Source organism: Punica granatum, chromosome 3 (genome assembly GCF_007655135.1).
Source record: "Punica granatum isolate Tunisia-2019 chromosome 3, ASM765513v2, whole genome shotgun sequence".
Classification (NCBI taxonomy): Eukaryota; Viridiplantae; Streptophyta; class Magnoliopsida; order Myrtales; family Lythraceae; genus Punica; species Punica granatum.
Genome location: NC_045129.1, coordinates 9,085,760 through 9,104,155, shown reverse-complemented (window position 1 = coordinate 9,104,155; position 18,396 = coordinate 9,085,760). Strand labels below are relative to the sequence as shown.

Genomic DNA, 18,396 nt, shown 5'->3' with positions numbered 1-18,396 from the left:
TAGAGAAGTGAGAGAGGGATGGAGAAAAAGGAGAACTTTTATACAAAACTGACCTTATATCCAACGACTCATATTTTTTAATCGAATTAGAAGGACATTTTGAGAAACCGAATATTAGACCAAGAAGACATATCCCTTTTGAAAGTAGTACAGATGATTGATATGAGTCTAGAAAAAATAGTTGAAGAAATTCTTAAATGTACAAATATATATATAAAGCACTCGCAGTCGATTTACTGAAAGATTAACAAATAAATAAATAAATAAATGCTCTTCAGCTTGAACATTTGGCCTTCTATTTGCTCATATAAAATTTCACTCCCTTAATCTACATCTCTTGTTCCCATGCATGTCGGTCGTTGCAGGTATGGACACACTGACGTGAGGAATGAGCATGAGGCATTCGAGAGAGAATGCTTGCCGAGAGACTGGTGGAGTTTGTAAGAGAGGATATGCATGGGCTAGAGAATGATGATGACAACGCTCATGACCGTGAGTAGATGAGGTGCAGAAGGCGTGGTAGGCAAGAGTGGTTCACTTGATCAAAGAGAGCGACGTGGTGGCCGGGGAAGGGGCCGGAATCTGGAAGAGGGTGCCGATAGACTATGCATATAACATTAACATTATCAAGAGTGGATAGTGGATACATTGTCTTGAGCGGCGGCAATAGACATCAGAGGTAGGAACATAAATCATATCGATGTTCAGGTGTTAAGGATGAAGGTTTGGGCGATCATTTGTCCCACATATCTATATCTATATCTATATAAACCGGAAGCATTTTAGAAATTTTGGCAGAGAGTACGTTCTTTTTTCATACCATCGAGTATATTTTTTATTTTTTAAAAACTATGAATAAATTAATGTAAATATATACATCACTTATACAAATCGAAATCATTAATTCTCTAGTAGAGTACATTCTTTTTTCATACGCTCGAGTTTCTTATTTATCTTTTAAAAAGTACGAATAAATTAATGTAAATATATACATTGTCTAAGCATGAATTAAGTAAGTAATAATAATAATATAAAATAATATAACAAAATAATAATAATATAACATAATGTAATGTAATAAAATATAATAAAATGTAATATAATATAATTCATTTGTACCTTCATTCTCTATTATTTGTTGCTTATTTTTAATTAACATAAATAAGTAAAATAATTCTTGCTTTAATTGTTCTTTGTAGGTATTTAACTCGTGACCTCTTTCAAATTGCATTTGATAAATCTTATGAATTTTTTAGACTTTCTAATTTATTTATTATCTCTCTCAACAATTTGACATATTTTACCCATTCGTTTATGTTGTACATATCTACATTTAAATGATCCATTAAAATTTAATCTTTTGATTATAACCCATTTCTCCTAATAAAATTATTATCATTCATGCTTCAGGGTCATCGTCTCCTTGAAACCAATCACTATTTATACTTTCATTTTCTTGACTTCTAATACTTTTCACTTTCTTGACTCTCATTTTCTACGCTTGCAATTCTCAATCTTTCTCTCTCTTCATGGAAGGCATTCATCATTGTCTCAATTAGTTTTCGATTAAGTTCATGATTATCGAATAAATACCCTAAAAAACTTGCATGATAAAATCAACATAAAATTGTAAAATATCATTATGTTTTTATACCAATTTTATAATTTTATAACTATTCTATTCATTGAGATCTCAAAATCATTCATTTTTGTTTTATAAGACTGCTTGTTTTATAAGAGTGTGATATGATATATGCAATGACTGCAATTCTAACAAATGCAAGCACCGATTGATCGCCTAGTTTCTTCATGTTTCCTCTTTGTATCCACTATCATTCTAATCTTTCTATCCATAAGATTAAAAATAGCTTTGTTATTTAAAGCAATATTTTCGTTACAGGAATGTCTCAGAATCATAAATAAACGATCAAGTTCAAATCTTAATCTTTCGATTCTTTGGAATATCTATTCAACAAAACATTTTGTATCTTATTTTCTAATAATAATTCATCTCAAACTAATAAGATATAGTAAAAGATAATTTTGAGTAATAGCAATACTTACAAATCTTTCTTTATTTTGTCAATGATATATTTTGTATAGAGCTGAGGAAGCGGGAATACACATTCGTGGAAGAGAGATACAAGCTTTGAGCATAGCTAACTTTGGAATTTTAACAAAGGATTTCAGGATGTTTTGGTGATGCCCTCTTTCGTCTACCCTTGATAACCTACACTATTTCTTACTTTACATGCTTATGGACTTAATTAAAAGCTAATACATTATTGTCCTTTGAACAATGAAATAAATAATGGTCTACCGTTGGCAAGGAATCTTGCTGCTTTACATCACTTGTCTCGCTTTAGTCGTGTCTTCTTTTGGATTACAACTCAAAGGGAATTCGAGAGTCCAGAAATGGGTCATTTGGCGAGTTTGCGGACCCAGAGACTAAACCTTCTGGACTACACATAAAATGAATTTTCTGAACTTGAGCTTGCATTTTTATGATGGAGCCGGCCTTGTATAAATTGGCTAGCATCTAAGCTTTCATATGCGAAAATTTTGAATTTTTCATGACATCCAACAAAGGCGTCTTTTGTTTATCAATCCATCTTTGAACCGCTTGCGGACAGGCCTGGTCTTCTTTACAACTTGGCCATCATTTGACTTTAGATTGTCTAATGAGTCTAGAGATGAACACACCTTTCATGATTCATGGGCATTCTTTTGGGGAGATTCCTTCGATTTTGAAATTCTATGGAACTAAAAATTAAGCAAAAAAAATGAAGTCCTTTGGACTTGAGGGTTCCTCGTTCAATTGTGATTTTGTCTCTAAATATTTTCCATCCTTCGTAAGTTTTGGGTGGCAGAATTTCTGAGATAGCCCCGTGAAAATCCCACCAATTGTAGAACCATCTCGAAATTTTTTCATATCTAACACCAAAATGAAAAAATTAGGTATGGGCAAAGCTAGAGTAGAGAAAGGCTCGACTCCAAGCAGTAACATAATCTGCGTAATCATTCATTTGAGGAGAATAGGGTTGAGAGAACTATCGTGAAGTGGTGAGAGGAGTGTTCCAGTCATAAGGGAAAAATATTTTCATGATTTTGGATTTACAATATAAAATCTTGTCGGGATTATTCGTGTCCGGTACTTCCGTGATGTGAATTGAATCGGTATCAACTAAAATGTATTCATAAAATTCCCTGATTTTTCCACCATCAACTGAAAAATTAAAATCTTTGGGATAGATCTTTTCTGCAATTTTGTAAGGAGGAAGACTTTCGAATTTTGACTCTATAGGACATAGATGAACGGCTACATTAACTATAAATCCTTTCATATTTTTGACTTCGGGATTAATTATTTGGGCAAAGGTAAAAGAAGAAGGCCCTTCGCAAGGAGAGGGAGTAGAAGGAGAAGGATAATGGAAAGGGAAAGTTAGAGCTGAAGGAGAATATGAGGGTGCGTTTGGATTCAGAGTTAAAGTAACTTTAATTTTGATTTTGATTTTGATTGTGGAAAATGACAAATGAAATGTGATTATAAATTTGACTTGGGAAACGTGTGTTTTTGTTGTGTAGTGTGTTGAGTTAAAGTTAAAATTTTTGACTTGAGAAATGTATCTTTTTGTTGTGTAGTGTGTTAAGTTAAAGTTAAAGTTAAAATTTGGTGTTTGGAAATCCAAACAGGCCTGTTCCTAATGTGGTCATGAGTCTGAAGGTGGATGGAGAAACCAACCTAGGAGACCTATATTGAGAATAGAGTAATGGAGATGAAAAAGGAGTCATGATAGAGAGACTGCGTGATTTCCTTGCGTAAGATTTTTCAGTCTTGGGTGATCCTTTCGTAATAGATATTTTCTTTATAGAAATTCTCTTGTAAGAAAATCTAGTAATGAATTAGATTCTCCTTTCATAAACTCAATTTCAAAACTAAAACAAGATAGACTTGCTTGCCATCTTGCGAAAATTTGTTTAAAAACTAAAATTCGAACATCTTTTGCAATATTTCTTTCGCAATTTTGCAATCAATCCTTAATAAAAACATGTTATTATATAAGTCATCTTGAAATTTTAAAATACATAAAACAATTGATAAAATCTCTTTCTTAACTATAGAATAATTTTCTTGTGGCTCTGTCCATATCCCGGAATAAAACCTTACAATTAATTCATTGTCAAGCTTTTGCTTTAAAATTCCTCCGTATCCTATATATGATGCATCCATTTCTACAATGAGACTAGTCTTAGGATAAATCCTAAGCATGGAAGATGATTTACCTTTTCTTTAATAATCCTTATGGCTTCCGTCATTTTATCATTCCAAGCAGGAGTTTTTTGTAATATTTGGAATAGTGGTTTGATCCGTTTGCACTGTGTAACCTTTCAATAGTTTTTTCTTTGTACTTAGTAGGTATTATTCCTTCTCGTAAACAATTCTAGCTTAAAATCTGCGCCAATTACTACTTTAACCTTTACATGTCATTTTGTATTGGCATTTTAGAGATAACATTCCTACTGAGAAATTATCCCGGTGATTTACTAGCATCTTCTGTCATGTTTTCTTGGGTTTTTTCTTCTTTCATGTTTTCAAAAGTAAGTAGCTGTTTTATTTCAAAATTTTATCTTTTTCATTATGTGATCTGTCTTTTAATTTCATTGATTTCACTTTGCAAATCTTGAAGTGTAACTGGTTTGCTTTTATGCCTGATTGTTTCAAATATATTTTGAGACTATATGTAACTACGTTCCTTTTGAGTTTCTCTTCTTCTTCTAAAAGCATTTTTCTAAATTTCATTAAAACTACTAATTTTTCTCTAGGGTTTTCTAATTCTTCTACCTTTTCTAAAATTTCCCTTTCTTCTTTTGAGATTACGTTAATAGACTGTTTACAGATTTCGTGTAGGTATTCAGACTTGTCTGAACTAGTTTCTTCAATTTTCGAAGACTCATTTTTGGAGATTATGGATGAGATTTTTTGTTTTAATTCTTCATCCATGGTGGTTTCATTTATTTTCTTCTTAACTTGACACTTTGAACTTGGAGTGCTTCTAGAGTGGAAATCTAAAAAATGTCACATAGTGGGACGTATAATTTTTAAGTCCCTCGAATGTTAAAAATTACATTTTAGTTCTAGATGTTTTCACTATGTCATAAGTTCATCGGGTCAAATCGGAAATTCATCAAATTTTCGGGATTGATGATGTGTCTCGAAAGCTGAACTGGTTCAACAAGGCGGTCCACCCGTTTGAACCAGCCACAATAAAAGAAAAAGAAGCTGATCTGCAGATCAGCCGAAGAATAAGAAGCGGGGGTTGGGAGCCGGGGGGGGGGGGGGGGGGGGGGGGGGGGGGGGGGGGGGGGGGGAGGTGTTGTGTGTGTGAAGGGAAGGGAGGTGGCAATTTTTTTCAATTTCCTCTTTCTTCTTCGCTGATCTGAGATCAATTTTTTTTTTTAAAGTTCAACTTTATCTTATTTTATTCCATTTCACCTTTGGAATATAGAAGGGAATAGAATATGTTCTATATAACACTTGGTCTTACAAAAGTTAGAAATAAGTCAAGCTAATTATCGTCGGAAAATTTAGAGATTTCAAGTTAATAATATATACAATAGTTCAAACTTCTATACAGAAAGAAGAAATATTTTCCACATACTAAATTCATTCAAACAATTTCTTATGCCTGTTTACTCAATACTCTATAAAGGAGTATAATTTTCTAGAGAAAAACTATATATTGAAATTACATCATTGCCAAATCTAGTCAATATAAAGTTGAAGCGTGTTACTTTAGAAGAGCATATTGATCATATCAATTAAAGACACTACAATCACTAGTATCATGAAAGATCATTTTAGAGAAAAAAAATATGTTCATTGTAATAGTTAGTTGTGTTTAATTGTGCCATTAGCTCGAATCAACTCCTAATGTGGAAGAGAAGATGGGGGAGATCAAAAACCTTTTTCTTTCGAGAAAGAAAGAGAATGAGGAGATTCGACAGTAGTGGTTCGAGCACCAACTGCACCTCCCATTCTTCACCCCGCTTGGCTGTTATTTTTTTCAAAAAAATTTCTTTAAAGAACTTAAAGTAAATAAATAAACTGGGTTACTCGCGTAGTTTGGCTAATAATCTTGTTTATTACAATTATTTTATTCTTAATTACTGTATTTCTGAAATTATAATTTATATATATATTGATGTATAATTGACATTAATGTCACGTACAATATTATATTATCCAAAATCAGTTTGAGTAGCCAATGAGTGTAGACAAGGTTAGCTGCAGTCACTGGCATATGTGGTGAGGAAAAATGTCAAGTACAACTAATTGGTCAGCACCGACACTATCATCGACTCAGGGAAATAATAACAACTATCAAAACTAAGTTACGAGAAATATTGATGTTACTAACTTATTCACAATAGTCATGGCACACACTGGCCAAATTTATATTTTACATAATACACATATTCAACCATATAATAGTGTAATACGAATGAAATAAGTGTTGTTGTATATTCATGTAAGCTTGAGCCAATTATTACAAGCACCTAGGCTCATATCAAATTTTGTCAGTTTTGTCCTTCTAGCAGAACTAAATTAAGATGTCACTACTAACAGTTTGATTAGATTGGACCCATGCATAAAGTGTTCAATATATTAATATTAGTAGACCAATTTAAAATACAATAACTATATTCATCGAGTTTTCATTCACTCTATTGTAAAGAACAACGAGGGTTACAGATAAGAAGATGCTATGCCGTCTAAGATACATTTGAGCCCCATAAACAACACTTTCCTTGCTTTTGACAGTGAACAAAGAAAATCCCTTAGTGATCGATAGATATAGAAAAGATCCCTCGTTGAATGGTCGATATGGATAAAAACTCTCAGTGACTAATTGATTTTTCCGAGCACAATAATAGAAGAGTAATAAATAATCAGGTCAAGCAAATAAAAAAAGATGTCCAACATAACTGATCGTTTTGGGAAAAAAATAAGTTTCGGCTTGTGCCAAAAATAAAAACTATAGTAAGCAATTTATTATACATATTGTTTGTTAGTCTCCACCAAATAGGAAATCCTACTTCCATTAATTTATGAAAAATGTATGTCAATACGGATGACATGAATCATGTTAGCTCAAACTAACAAGTTAGAAAGAATAATTTATCATAATGATAAAAGTGTTATATATAAATTAATACAATTGTATTAATATCCATCATTTATATATAATTTGTTTTTTTATATAATTTATTTTCTTTATCAAATAACAAATAATTGGAATTAATTTCTTGTGGATTATGAAAATCTTGATTAGGTTCCATAATGGGTGTAGAAAATTCCGTTTGAGCTAAATGGAAAGAGTATATGCTACTAGTATTTGAGCTAGCACAGCTAGATCTTTGGAGAGCTTCCTGAATGGCATAGACATTTTGATCCTTTTCTAGAAAATATTGTGATGAATTAAATAGAGTAAGTTTAACCTTAAGTATTTTCTCTGACAACACCGCTGACTAACGGATTCACTGTCTCTCTCTGAGCCTTAGTGGTGGGACCAAAGCTCACCAACGGATGAGCACCAAAGTTTACCCTTACTTCAATTATCACACAATTTAGTAGATTGGATTTAATTTGCCTTACAATATCCATTCCATTCTCCCCAAAAATTTTTCGCAAGCATCCTCTAATACAATTTTTGACCTGGGTAATGAGATATAAGATGAAGTGATATAATATAATAATCGAAATTTTTAAAAGAAAAATAAAATGGGACAGTTGGTTAATGTTACTTAAAAGCAAAGAAGAAGATTTTACAAAGAAATTGTAAGCGTCAGTGTATCTCAGTGGAGTTTCAAGGTAATAAAGACAAACAAAAAAGGAAAAACCAAAAATAAGCATGCATAATAAGAGTAGAAAAATGAATATATAAAGCATCTAAATGAAATAGACAATTAAATAACTAACTACATAAGTTGCTGCTTCGGGAGTTGCACCCTCCTCTAGAACCCCCTCACTCTTTCATTGAACTCAACACCGATGGGTGCTCTATATAGGTAACCCGGGGCTTATCAGGGCGGTTGGTCTCATTCGAGACTTGCTTGGTAGATGGATTAAAAGTTTTCTAATGAACCTTAAGATCACTACAAGCCTTATTGCAGAATTGAAGGCCCTCCGGGAAGGCCTCCTTGCTCTAGATTCTGATATTCGTAAGCTTTACGTGGAATTGGATACGAAGCTTATCATAGGCTGGGTGCGGGGTGATTCCACGAATGCTGTGCTGATCAACTCGATCAATGACTGCAGGACTCTTTGCAGGAGGTGCACGTCTATAGGGAGGCCAACTAATATGTTGATCATCTCGCTCGTGTAGGAGCCACCCGGCACTTAGGTTGTTTAAGGTATTTTTAATTTCACCTCCTTCCCCTGTTAGGAAGTTGATGATGATCATGTCGAGCTCTTGTGCCCGAGACTTGCTGTAAAAGAATTAAAAAAACAAAGTGATAGATAAGTAAAACATTGGGGGTCAAAGTGAAATGATAGATAAGTTAAGGGTACAAGAAATGGAGATTATCGTGAACAAAAACAGCAGCACCCAGCAGAATCAGAGCCTTCCTCCGTGGCCGTGGCTGACTGAAGAAGAGGAAGCAGCAGAGCAGCAGCATCTGATTCGAATTCACTCTGAAGCGAAGCTCTTGGCATCTTCCTGCCGGAAACTCAGCCTTATCAGATGTTTCGAGCTCTCAATCTCCTCCGCTGCCGCCTCATTGAACCTCCGTGTCCCAGACTCGCCGCCCCCAAGATTCTCTCCTTCCCACTCTCCACGAAGCAGAGCAACGAGCCAGATCCCCAGGACGTAGTCTCGCTGATCAACCGGGACCCCACGAGCCCCCCGCGGCTCTTCGTGGTCCAGCCTCGGCTCCGCCCCGACGCCGCCCTCCACGCCAGGCTCGACGAAGCTCTCTGCCTCGCCAACTCCCTCGAGGAGCAGCGGGATGGCTTCTTCCACACCGATTTCTTCGAAAAGGGCCTCCCCCCTCACGTTGTCGTTCAGAACCCTGCTGCTAGATCCCCGAAACCTCGTGCAGGTCGGTTTCTTTGGTCTAGCAGAATTACCATTAGGCTTTCTGTTGCTTTCCTGCTTTCCCGCTTCCCTTCTTTCATTTGGAAGATGGAGAATTAATTAGCTCAGATAAAATGTTGTTTTCCTAGGAAGTTGTTAGGGATTCTTGTCATTTCTAATGACCCATCTGATCAAATTATATTCTTGTGTTAGAATAATATGAAATTTGTGAACTTTTTGTAGTTATCCAATGTAACAATTTCGTTTTTCTTTCTGATATCTTCTGGGTATGACAAATAATGATTTAGTGCTTTTGTTCCTGATCCGTTCTTGGTATTTGCGATTCCATTGGTTTCCAATGTCATGAAAAGGTTGGCTTTCATAAGTCAGCTTTGTTTTTCTGCTGTTCATTCATTTGCCATTTTGCCGCTGCTTTGGTTCGTTCGGGGTTCGTCGTGGTGTACCCTCTGAATGCATAATGGGATTGTCTATGCTTTTTGCTACAATGTGCAGACACGTATTTCGGACCAGGGACTGTGGACAATATTAAGATCCATTTAAATGCAGCAGAAGAAAAGGCAAGAGCCTTTCACTGCATTTTATTCCCCTTATTTTGTTGTTTGGAGTTGTGATAGTCTCAGCACATGGTTATTTCATCTTAGTGAAACTACAATTTGACAGGGTGAAATAATAGATGCTGTTTTCGTGAATGCCATCTTGTCGGGAATTCAGCAGAGGAATTTAGAGGCAAGTTGTGTTTAGCTTCTTTATTTAAGCGTTTAAAGGAGGATGACGAAACTCTACATGTATTATGTCAAGTGAAGTGGAGTAAATTCTTTTTCATTTATGTTCTCATGTATCAGATGATATGGGGAAAGCCTGTGCTAGATCGTGTAGGCCTTATTATAGAGATCTTTAACGCTCATGCTTTCACAAAAGAAGCAAAACTACAGGTACTCTCTATTTATATGCTTATCTCGACCTTTTATTTTCTTGGAGTAGGGATTCACTATAGCTAGTTGAGGGCATAGCTTGGCAATGAATTTGCTCTCGTTATTTACATTTTATAGGCTGAACTAGCAGCCCTGATGTACAAAAAGACGAGGCTTGTCCGTGTTCGTGGGCCTAATGGCCGTCTTACCTTTGGTGTTGGTGGTGAAGCTGAAGTTGTCAGTGCTCGAGGGTGAGTTTATCATTTGAATACTTCTAATAGATGGTCCCCCAAAAAAAAAAAATCTAATATACGTGCTCTGAAAATCCAAGAGGCACATGATATTTAGACTTGGCAGTGATAATATTTTTCCCAATCCTCACTTTTTACAGTACTAAAGTTACCTGTGGTTTCTTATCATAATTTAAGATCAACTTTATGATCGTGACTGTTTGATGCAGGAGAGGAAGTGGAGGACAAGGTTTCATCAGCGGTGCTGGAGAAACTGAACTTCAGCTGCAGCGGCGAAGGTTTGATTTATTAGAAGTTTTATGTATTTCACTTTATTTTAGAAGCTTTGCTCTCTACTCTGTTTGTTCATTTGCCTGAATTTAGGCTAGATTTCTCTTATTAACCTATTGATATTTGTAGAATTGCAGAGAGGCGTAGCCGTCTTCTGTCTCATATAGAAGAAGTGCGTAGAACTCGAGCTGTGCAACGAGCTGGTCGGAAGAGACATGGAGGCTCGTTTGGCCTGGGGTTATCTACCGTTGCTGTCGTAGGATATACCAATGCGGTAGGTTACTAAGAGATTCTATCTATATAACATATAGGTTATTATTATACAAGTTAATATACTACGGGTGTTTTTGGGCATATTGATCCTATCTTCGTGTTCAAAAACTCCTCTTTTGTACTATTTTATATTTGGCATTCTTAAAAGGTTGGCGTCCCGTTAATGCCCTTTTGTTGATTGATAATATCCCTCATCTTTATCATTCAATAGAAATTTGATTTTTTTGCCTTCCCTTTTTCCGGTCTTCTACAGGGAAAGTCAACTCTAGTCGGTACACTCTCAGATAGTGATGTTTATGGTGATGATCGGTAAATTGGTCTACCACCAAGACAGCTCGTATTTGATATTGCCATTTAAATCAATTACTTTCTTCTTGTTTTGATTGATTCCATGCTGCAATGTTTCTGTAGGCTATTTGCGACTGTTGACCCAAGATTGAGAAGCGTTGTTCTTCCCTCGGGGTAATGGTGCTGCAAAGAAATCTTGATTATTTATCCTCATGGATTTAAGAATATTGAAATGCTGGAGTTTTTTTGCCATGTATATCATATCCTTAGTGCTCAAATTATCGCTAATTGAGGATTACCATTCAGGAGGAAAGTGCTTATGAGCGACACAGTTGGGTTTATATCTGATCTGCCTGTGCAGGTATTAACACAGTGAATAACATTAGATTTCCTTTTTGGCATTCATAATATCAATATCTCTCTAATCTTTTCGTCACCATTTCTCTTTTCAGTTGGTGGAAGCCTTTCATGCAACTCTGGAGGAGGTGGTTGAAGCCGATCTTCTTGTGGTAAATAGTGATTTCTTGCCCTTTTTACAGGAACACTCAACCTTCATTCTATAAGCTATTGGCAATAAACATACAGTTTATTTTCCATCTATATATGTTGCTTGTATTTGCAGCATGTATTGGATTCAAGTGCTCCAAATCTCGATGAGCATCGTTCATCAGTCTTGCAAGTTCTTGAACAAATAGGTGTATCTGAGAATAAGCTTCAGAACATGATTGAAGTTTGGAATAAGGTACGGAAAATAAGTCCTTGCTTTTTCCTCTTTACTGTTTCCAAGAATTCTGAGTTTAAAAACAAGAAATGAAAGGCTTGCTTGGACCTTTTTTCCCACTAAAATTGAAACTCGGGAAACTGTTCTTCGAGAGGGTATTTGCAAGAGTGGTTTATTAGTTTTCGTTAAACTTCATCTGATTTTCCAGTTGGGCGGTTTTTTCATAGTAGACAGCCCAAAAAAGGGTCTTTAGATAGCACATCAAAATGCCTTTATACTTCCACAACCCGCATGGTCTCACTTTTTTGAGAAAGAAAGATGAAAAATTGGATTAAATCTAATTATTTTCCGGAGCACATGACCTCAATTACATTACACTATTTTATTTATCATCAGCTCTCACGTATGTGAATTGATTAAAATCTTGTTATTCAAAAACTACCTAAGTTATGTGCTTCGAAGACGAGCTCTTGTTTTTTTTTTTGGGATAAGGAAGCTTGAGTTTTGACATCTGTGATATTCGGTGATTTTTCAGATTGATCTTCAGGAAGTTGATGAGATGCATTCAGATGGAGCCTTGCTTGATGCCGAAGAAGTCGAATTTGAGAATCTCTCAGGAGAAGATGACGAGAGTGTGTTGTCTGAGATATCATGTCAGGAGAGCAGTGGTGAGGGGATAGATCGCTCGACAACTGCCAGTGGTGATGATGAAGTTGTTGCCGAGCAATCAGAGGGAGAACTCGAGTATGAGGAAGATGAGGACCGTCTGTGTGAGGTGTCATCTGGAGAGCTTGATGATTTAGCCATCACCAGCAACACTCCAGGATCATCTATTCGGCAGGCTCAGAGCGCAGCCAGTGATGAACGGTATCAGTCCTACAAGTGTGGGCCTGATGTGAAAACGTCTGCAGTGACAGGAGTGGGCCTACAAGAGCTTCTGGAGCTCATCGACGAGAAGCTGAAGGCGCAGGACGAGAGCGTCAAGTCTGAGCGAGTAGTGGAAAGGGGTGCTTTCGATAGAAAATGGAGACCACCCCGAGAAAACGATGCAGGCATTGCAGTCGAGCAGTAACTCCATTGGTGGAAAAGAAGTTAAGAGACGCTTGGCAACAGCGGAGTCGATCGGTTGTCTGCTCAGGAGGACTCATGACAGTGCTACTGAGCTCTTCTCTGCCGGGCAATAGTCTCTCGTGTCAATTTTTGAATAGAGCGGGAGAATTTTCTCTGTTTTCTTCGACTTTGAAGTGCACCAACAATGTCCTTAGGTATCGAGCAGCTTTGATGTTAAACGAAGGATGTTGGACACCCGATCCCAGTGTGATGCTGTCGAAATGGTTATCTAAAGTGTACGACAAAGCATTATCACATACAAGAAGTTAACCGAGAAATTCGTCGAAGTCACGGCCTCGTTGCACAATCTCGACAATCCATGACCGAGCAGCGAAATACAGATTCAGAATAAGATATCATCGGTTTGGAATTTGGATGTATAGCATAAATTTGACAAAATGAAAAGGAAAAACAAAATTAAAAAAAACAAACAAACGAGAATAACTGATAGGCGCGCGCCGACCCTCGCCTCCCGCCAATAAAATGACCAAACTGCCCCTCGAGTCCCCGCCAGTTGGACCGTCGCCGACACAACCCGCCTCATATTATCAAATTAATTAAAAAAATAGAAAACGAAATTCCTTCGGCGTGGGGCCCGCTGGACTGTACGTATACGGTATAATGATATCCCACCGCACGTCTTCCCCTCCCCTGCTTCCATTCTTCACTCACTCTCTCGCGCACACACTGCACATCGGAAAATCGCAAATTCCCCAAACTATCCATTTCCTCGGCCTCCCGACGCATTTCGCATTTGCCGCAATCTTCTCCGAGCACGGATCTGGGAGCTTCCTCGTCGATTCGGATCTCAATGCGGTGTTCTCCATCGTCGATCTGAGGTGAGTCTCTGCTCCGAGCGTTTGTTTCTTGCTCTCTCCGCTCCGCTCTTGCAGGTTTGATCAAGCTTCATCGTTTCAGAGTTCTGTATTTAGCTTTGGGCAAATGTTTGGGAAGCTTTGTCGTACGAGGAGTGATTTGGCTCATCCGATTTTTGGAAAGTCATAATTTTGTTTTGATATGGGGGAGTGAATGAGGCGATTCGTAGTTATTTAGGAATGTTAAATCTGTGCATCTCTTGGACGCTTTCGGGAGCTATTGAGATTAATATAATGTACGGGGAATATTTGGGTGCTTGGGGGTTTTGTCTGATGCGACTGTATCGGGTGTGCGGTCTCTGTCGAGCTTAAATAAGTCGATCTCGGTATGTGTTGGCTTCAAGATTGCAGCTTCTTGGGGGTAGGTTAAGGAAGTGCTCTCTATTTCCTATGCCAAGGGAAGGGTGAAAAGGACGGTTTTGACTCTAGAATTTAGTTTCTTATTGGACAAACAAGATACTCATTGCAGAGGCTGCTTTACTGCGGGGAGAATTAGTGGCCTCAAGGTTCTCCATTTACTAGGTCTAGGGGGAGCACTTGATAAATTATTATTTACTACTTCTTTTAGAATGGTAAGTATGGAGTTAGTAGCTTGAAGACAAATTTTTTGGAAATGAGAAGTTCCAGAAGGTCAGCTGTTTTTGTCTATTGATGTCGGCGGTGCTTCTGCAATATTTGCCTTGTGAGCTGAGTTTGGGAAGCACATGTTGTGTCCGGTTCTTATCACTGGGTACCAATTATAGTCGATGGAAATTATTTGTGTGTATAGAGGCGAACTATTAGAGTGTCAGAATTGGAATCTGAGATATACCAGAGGATGAAATTGGGGTATTAAATGCATTTGGGGCATTGCCATACTCAACATACAGCCTTTGGTTCGTCGAGGTGTTTAAGGAAGTGGGTGGAACTCTGTAGTTAATGGGATATAGAACCATGTCACAGAAACTGGACTCCTTATTGGTCCAGTGTGGCTGGGCTTATCTGGAGCTATGAGATTTTTGGGGTGTTCACAAGCGTAGGGTCTATGAGGAGTCCTTATCTACATAACTACACAAGCGCATATGCAAACACACTAACTGTGCTTCGACCATCTTTGAGGGTTTCATGGAGATAACAGAGAAGCATATACAACTGTAGTGGATAGGTTTCCAAAATGTGAGCATCCAGTTATTCTGAATTTTTAGTATCGGTAGAAAATACAATGTATGCATTTGATATAAATGTATAAGACTTGTTCATGTTTTCTTTCTGTAGTATTTTATTGATATGTTTGTCTTTCGTTTCTTCAGGGATTCCAGAATTATTTTCGATTTCTTCTCCATTGTATTTTGTAAATTAAGTGCATGAATATTTGTCTTAGCACTGCTTGTTACCACTTTACTTCTGTTTTTTTTTTTTTTTTTTTTTTTTTTTTTAACACAAGGATATTCCCGTTTATCTGTTTATTGTGGAGGCAGATAAATTATTCTTAAATAAGAAGTAGCAATGGCGAGGAGGCAAGTAGGCTCCAGTCGCCGACTGGTCGACAGTGGAATCCCTTTTGCTGGATCTTTACATTCGAAGTCCCGATCTTCACCGTTGCTATCAGTTGTTCTTGTCCTTTTGGTAGCATTCCTCTTTCTCTCCCTCGTGTTTTTCTTTTCTCCTTTCTCATTCCCATTGGAAAGTATTTTAATGTGAACACGTCAAACTCCATTTCTTACTATGGCTTGTTTTTCCATTTTCATTAATTCTACAGGGAGCAGTCCTGCTCATTTGCTTTGCCTATGGCTCAGGTCATTTCTCTCGCATTATTAATTTCTTATATTTCACTTATTGCTTCCATAACTCTAGGGTGCCAACATTCTTAAGTCCTTTCTTCTTTGTGATGCACTTAGCAGAGGATTAGGTCTATCCTTGTTATAATTTCAATTTTGGTTTACGTTAGCATGTTGATTAACTTGTAATATTACTACAGGTTTATTTGGAAGAAAGGTGGAAGCATTTAGCAAGGTTGAAGGTAGATACCACGGTGTTTTTTGCATCACCTCAATGGGACTCTGTCCCCTAATTTCATTACTCAAACTATCACTACAATCTCTTTTCCAGGCTTCCAGCATTTGCTGTTGTGTTAAAACCAGAATTAACTTGTGAATACTTTTGCATTTCACATGATAAATGTATTGCAGGGTAGGTGTTTTCTCGGATTGTCAGGCAATTTTTGGTTGTTCGAATAGACTGGATTAGTTAAATCAAGAAATGTTTTGAGATGAACTTGGAATGACTTTGCTAGTTATTAGATGTGGGTGAGCAGAGGTTGAAAAACTAGTGCAAATAAATGTGTTTAGTATTGGGAAATGGGTTCTGTAGCTTCTTCATTTTTCTTTTTCTATAAAAGCAATTATAACAAAGAAAAAGGAAAAAAAAAAAAAGAGAGAGAGAGAGAGAGAGAAAGAAAAGTGTTAGATTATCATTCACAAGATCAGGAGGATTATAAAACCACTCTTGAAGTGTTACAAAATGTATCTTTTCCTTATATTACTTGTTTCTGACAAAGTGGGAGCCGAAAATTTGGAGAAGATCACCCTGCTTGTTCCAGGAATGATGTCTTTAGACATTTGATAATTTGTTCATGTTCAGTTGCCTCCTAAACATTGGTTTTTTTTTTTCCTTCTAGGTGACTTCTCATGCACATTGGAGGTTCAAAGAGCATTGCCTGTACTGAAGAAGGCTTATGGTGATAGTATGCACAAGGTTTTGCACGTGGGACCGGACACTTGTTCGGTAGTTTCTCAACTGCTGAAAGAGGAAGAGACTGAAGCTTGGGGTGTGGAACCTTATGACATAGAAGATGCCGACAGAAGCTGCAAGAGACTTGTCCGCAAGGGCTTTGTTCGAGTTGCGGACATTAAGTTCCCTCTCCCTTACAGGCCAAAGTCATTTTCCCTCGTCATCGTGTCAGACTCATTGGATTATTTGTCCCCAAAGTATCTCAACAGGACTCTTCCTGACCTAGCCAGGGTTTCGGCTGATAGCATAGTTATTTTTACAGGTATAAACTTGGTCTATAAACTGGGCCAACTGGACTGGCTGAACTAGGGGTTTTGGTTCAACCAGGAAGCAGAAGCTCTTAATGATTGGGTTCCTTAAAATCAGATCTGCAACTGAACAAATTGAAAGATTGTGGTGTTCTTGCTTTCAGGATGGGTCCCCTTGTGCTTAAGTTTTTCTTTTTTAAATTTATTTCTTAAAAATATTAGTAAATCCAATTCATTGAAACCATGAACATGGCTAATTCAATCCCTAGTTTGGTTTTGTAATCTATGGGAATTATATACTGCTTGAGACAATTATTTTATTAAATTCCATAAGGTTTCTTGCTGGATATTAAATTCCATAAGGTACTAGATATATTTCAGGTTCATTTTCAGACAAATGGTGTTTTGTAATATTCGTTTTGCGTAAGATTCTTTCTAAACTCTTCTTATTTTTCATTCAGGGTTTCCAAGCAAACAGAAAGCTAAGGTTGGGGAAGTATCTAAATTCGGAAGGCCGGTAAGTGGCTATCCTATGTTATAAGCTTTTTGGCTTGTCAATTGCAGTGCTTCATGAAACACAATTAACTTCCAAAACTGAATATTATTAGTACTTTCTCGTGTCCACCAAAATTGATACCCTTGAAGGTTTACCAGGAGTTAACAAAGTTCCGTCTGCTTTTGCTGGAAATAAAGTTCCATCTCTTGGTGGTTTCTATTGAGCTTTTTCTTATTGTGTTGCATATATGGAGTTGGTTTTCTTATCATTCATTTTCTTTTTCTTTGTGAAGCCCAAAATGCGGAGCTCGTCTTGGTGGATACGCTTCTTCATGCAGATGAGCTTAGAAGAGAATGAATCTGCAAGTAAAAAGTTCGAGCAAGCTGCGTCTAAGAGATCTTATGAGCCGGGCTGCCAAGTTTTCCACCTAAAATCGTATCACTAATTCTTTTGCATAGGGATGGTTAATCATTATAATCCATTCGATAGCTGTTAGATACTTCTCGATTATATATATTAATCTTTTAGATGGAAAATAATCAGGATAATGTTCTAATTTCCCGTGGGAAGCACACACAATGTGATTCACCACATCGGTTGGTTATAGACCTACAGTTACCACATGTTTCATTTTTATGCCGTCTTTGATATTACAGAAGGTAATTCAGTATTTATTGATTTATTATAAGATTCAGGACTCAGGTTTCTTTACTGGGTCTCCGGATGTTTCTGTTTCTCCACCTTGTCGGTGACTGAGGATCCCGAGTCTCTAACCATATGGAGTAAATTTCGAGTCTGAAAACCCAAAGCCCTGGAGAAGAGCAGTAATGTTCAATCTGTTGGATTTGAACTCGATTCGCTCTTCCTTGTGTCCTTTGAGTATGCTCTGAATGTGCAAGCCCAATGTGATACCTTTCACTGGTCCTTGCATGCATGCCACACTGCTGGTGATAGGGACGTGAGTCGAGCTAACATTTTGTATGCCTATTTTGCTTGTAAAAATTTCAAGTGGTTGAATGGCGCCTGGATTAGATACGGGTCATCAGTAAGTCGGCTGCAGCTCGGATTATAATTCCTCATTACGTT

The 18,396-nt window shown here is 37.1% G+C and overlaps 2 protein-coding genes across 3 annotated transcripts; both read left to right on the top strand.

Annotated features, from left to right (window-relative positions):
* Positions 1 to 8,610: 8,610 nt before the first annotated feature.
* LOC116199974 (GTP-binding protein At3g49725, chloroplastic) lies at positions 8,611 to 13,209 on the top strand. The gene is made up of 13 exons (XM_031530592.1): positions 8,611 to 9,102; positions 9,591 to 9,655; positions 9,759 to 9,824; positions 9,941 to 10,030; positions 10,148 to 10,260; positions 10,470 to 10,538; positions 10,660 to 10,804; positions 11,057 to 11,112; positions 11,215 to 11,265; positions 11,398 to 11,452; positions 11,544 to 11,600; positions 11,714 to 11,833; positions 12,348 to 13,209. The coding sequence occupies exons 1-13, from the start codon at positions 8,745 to 8,747 to the stop codon at positions 12,882 to 12,884; spliced, it is 1,782 nt and encodes a 593-aa protein (XP_031386452.1). The 5' UTR covers positions 8,611 to 8,744; the 3' UTR covers positions 12,885 to 13,209.
* A 351-nt stretch (positions 13,210 to 13,560) lies between these two features.
* LOC116199975 (probable pectin methylesterase CGR2) lies at positions 13,561 to 18,021 on the top strand. 2 transcript variants are annotated; one of them, XM_031530593.1, is made up of 7 exons: positions 13,561 to 13,761; positions 15,255 to 15,402; positions 15,536 to 15,572; positions 15,755 to 15,796; positions 16,454 to 16,828; positions 17,276 to 17,331; positions 17,603 to 18,021. In XM_031530593.1, exons 2-7 carry the CDS (start codon positions 15,283 to 15,285, stop codon positions 17,753 to 17,755), a joined length of 783 nt encoding a protein of 260 aa, XP_031386453.1. In that variant the 5' UTR covers positions 13,561 to 13,761; positions 15,255 to 15,282; the 3' UTR covers positions 17,756 to 18,021. The 2 variants fall into 2 exon arrangements, with proteins under 2 accessions (XP_031386453.1, XP_031386454.1); XM_031530594.1 differs by having other exon boundaries at positions 15,251 to 15,402.
* Positions 18,022 to 18,396: the final 375 nt, after the last annotated feature.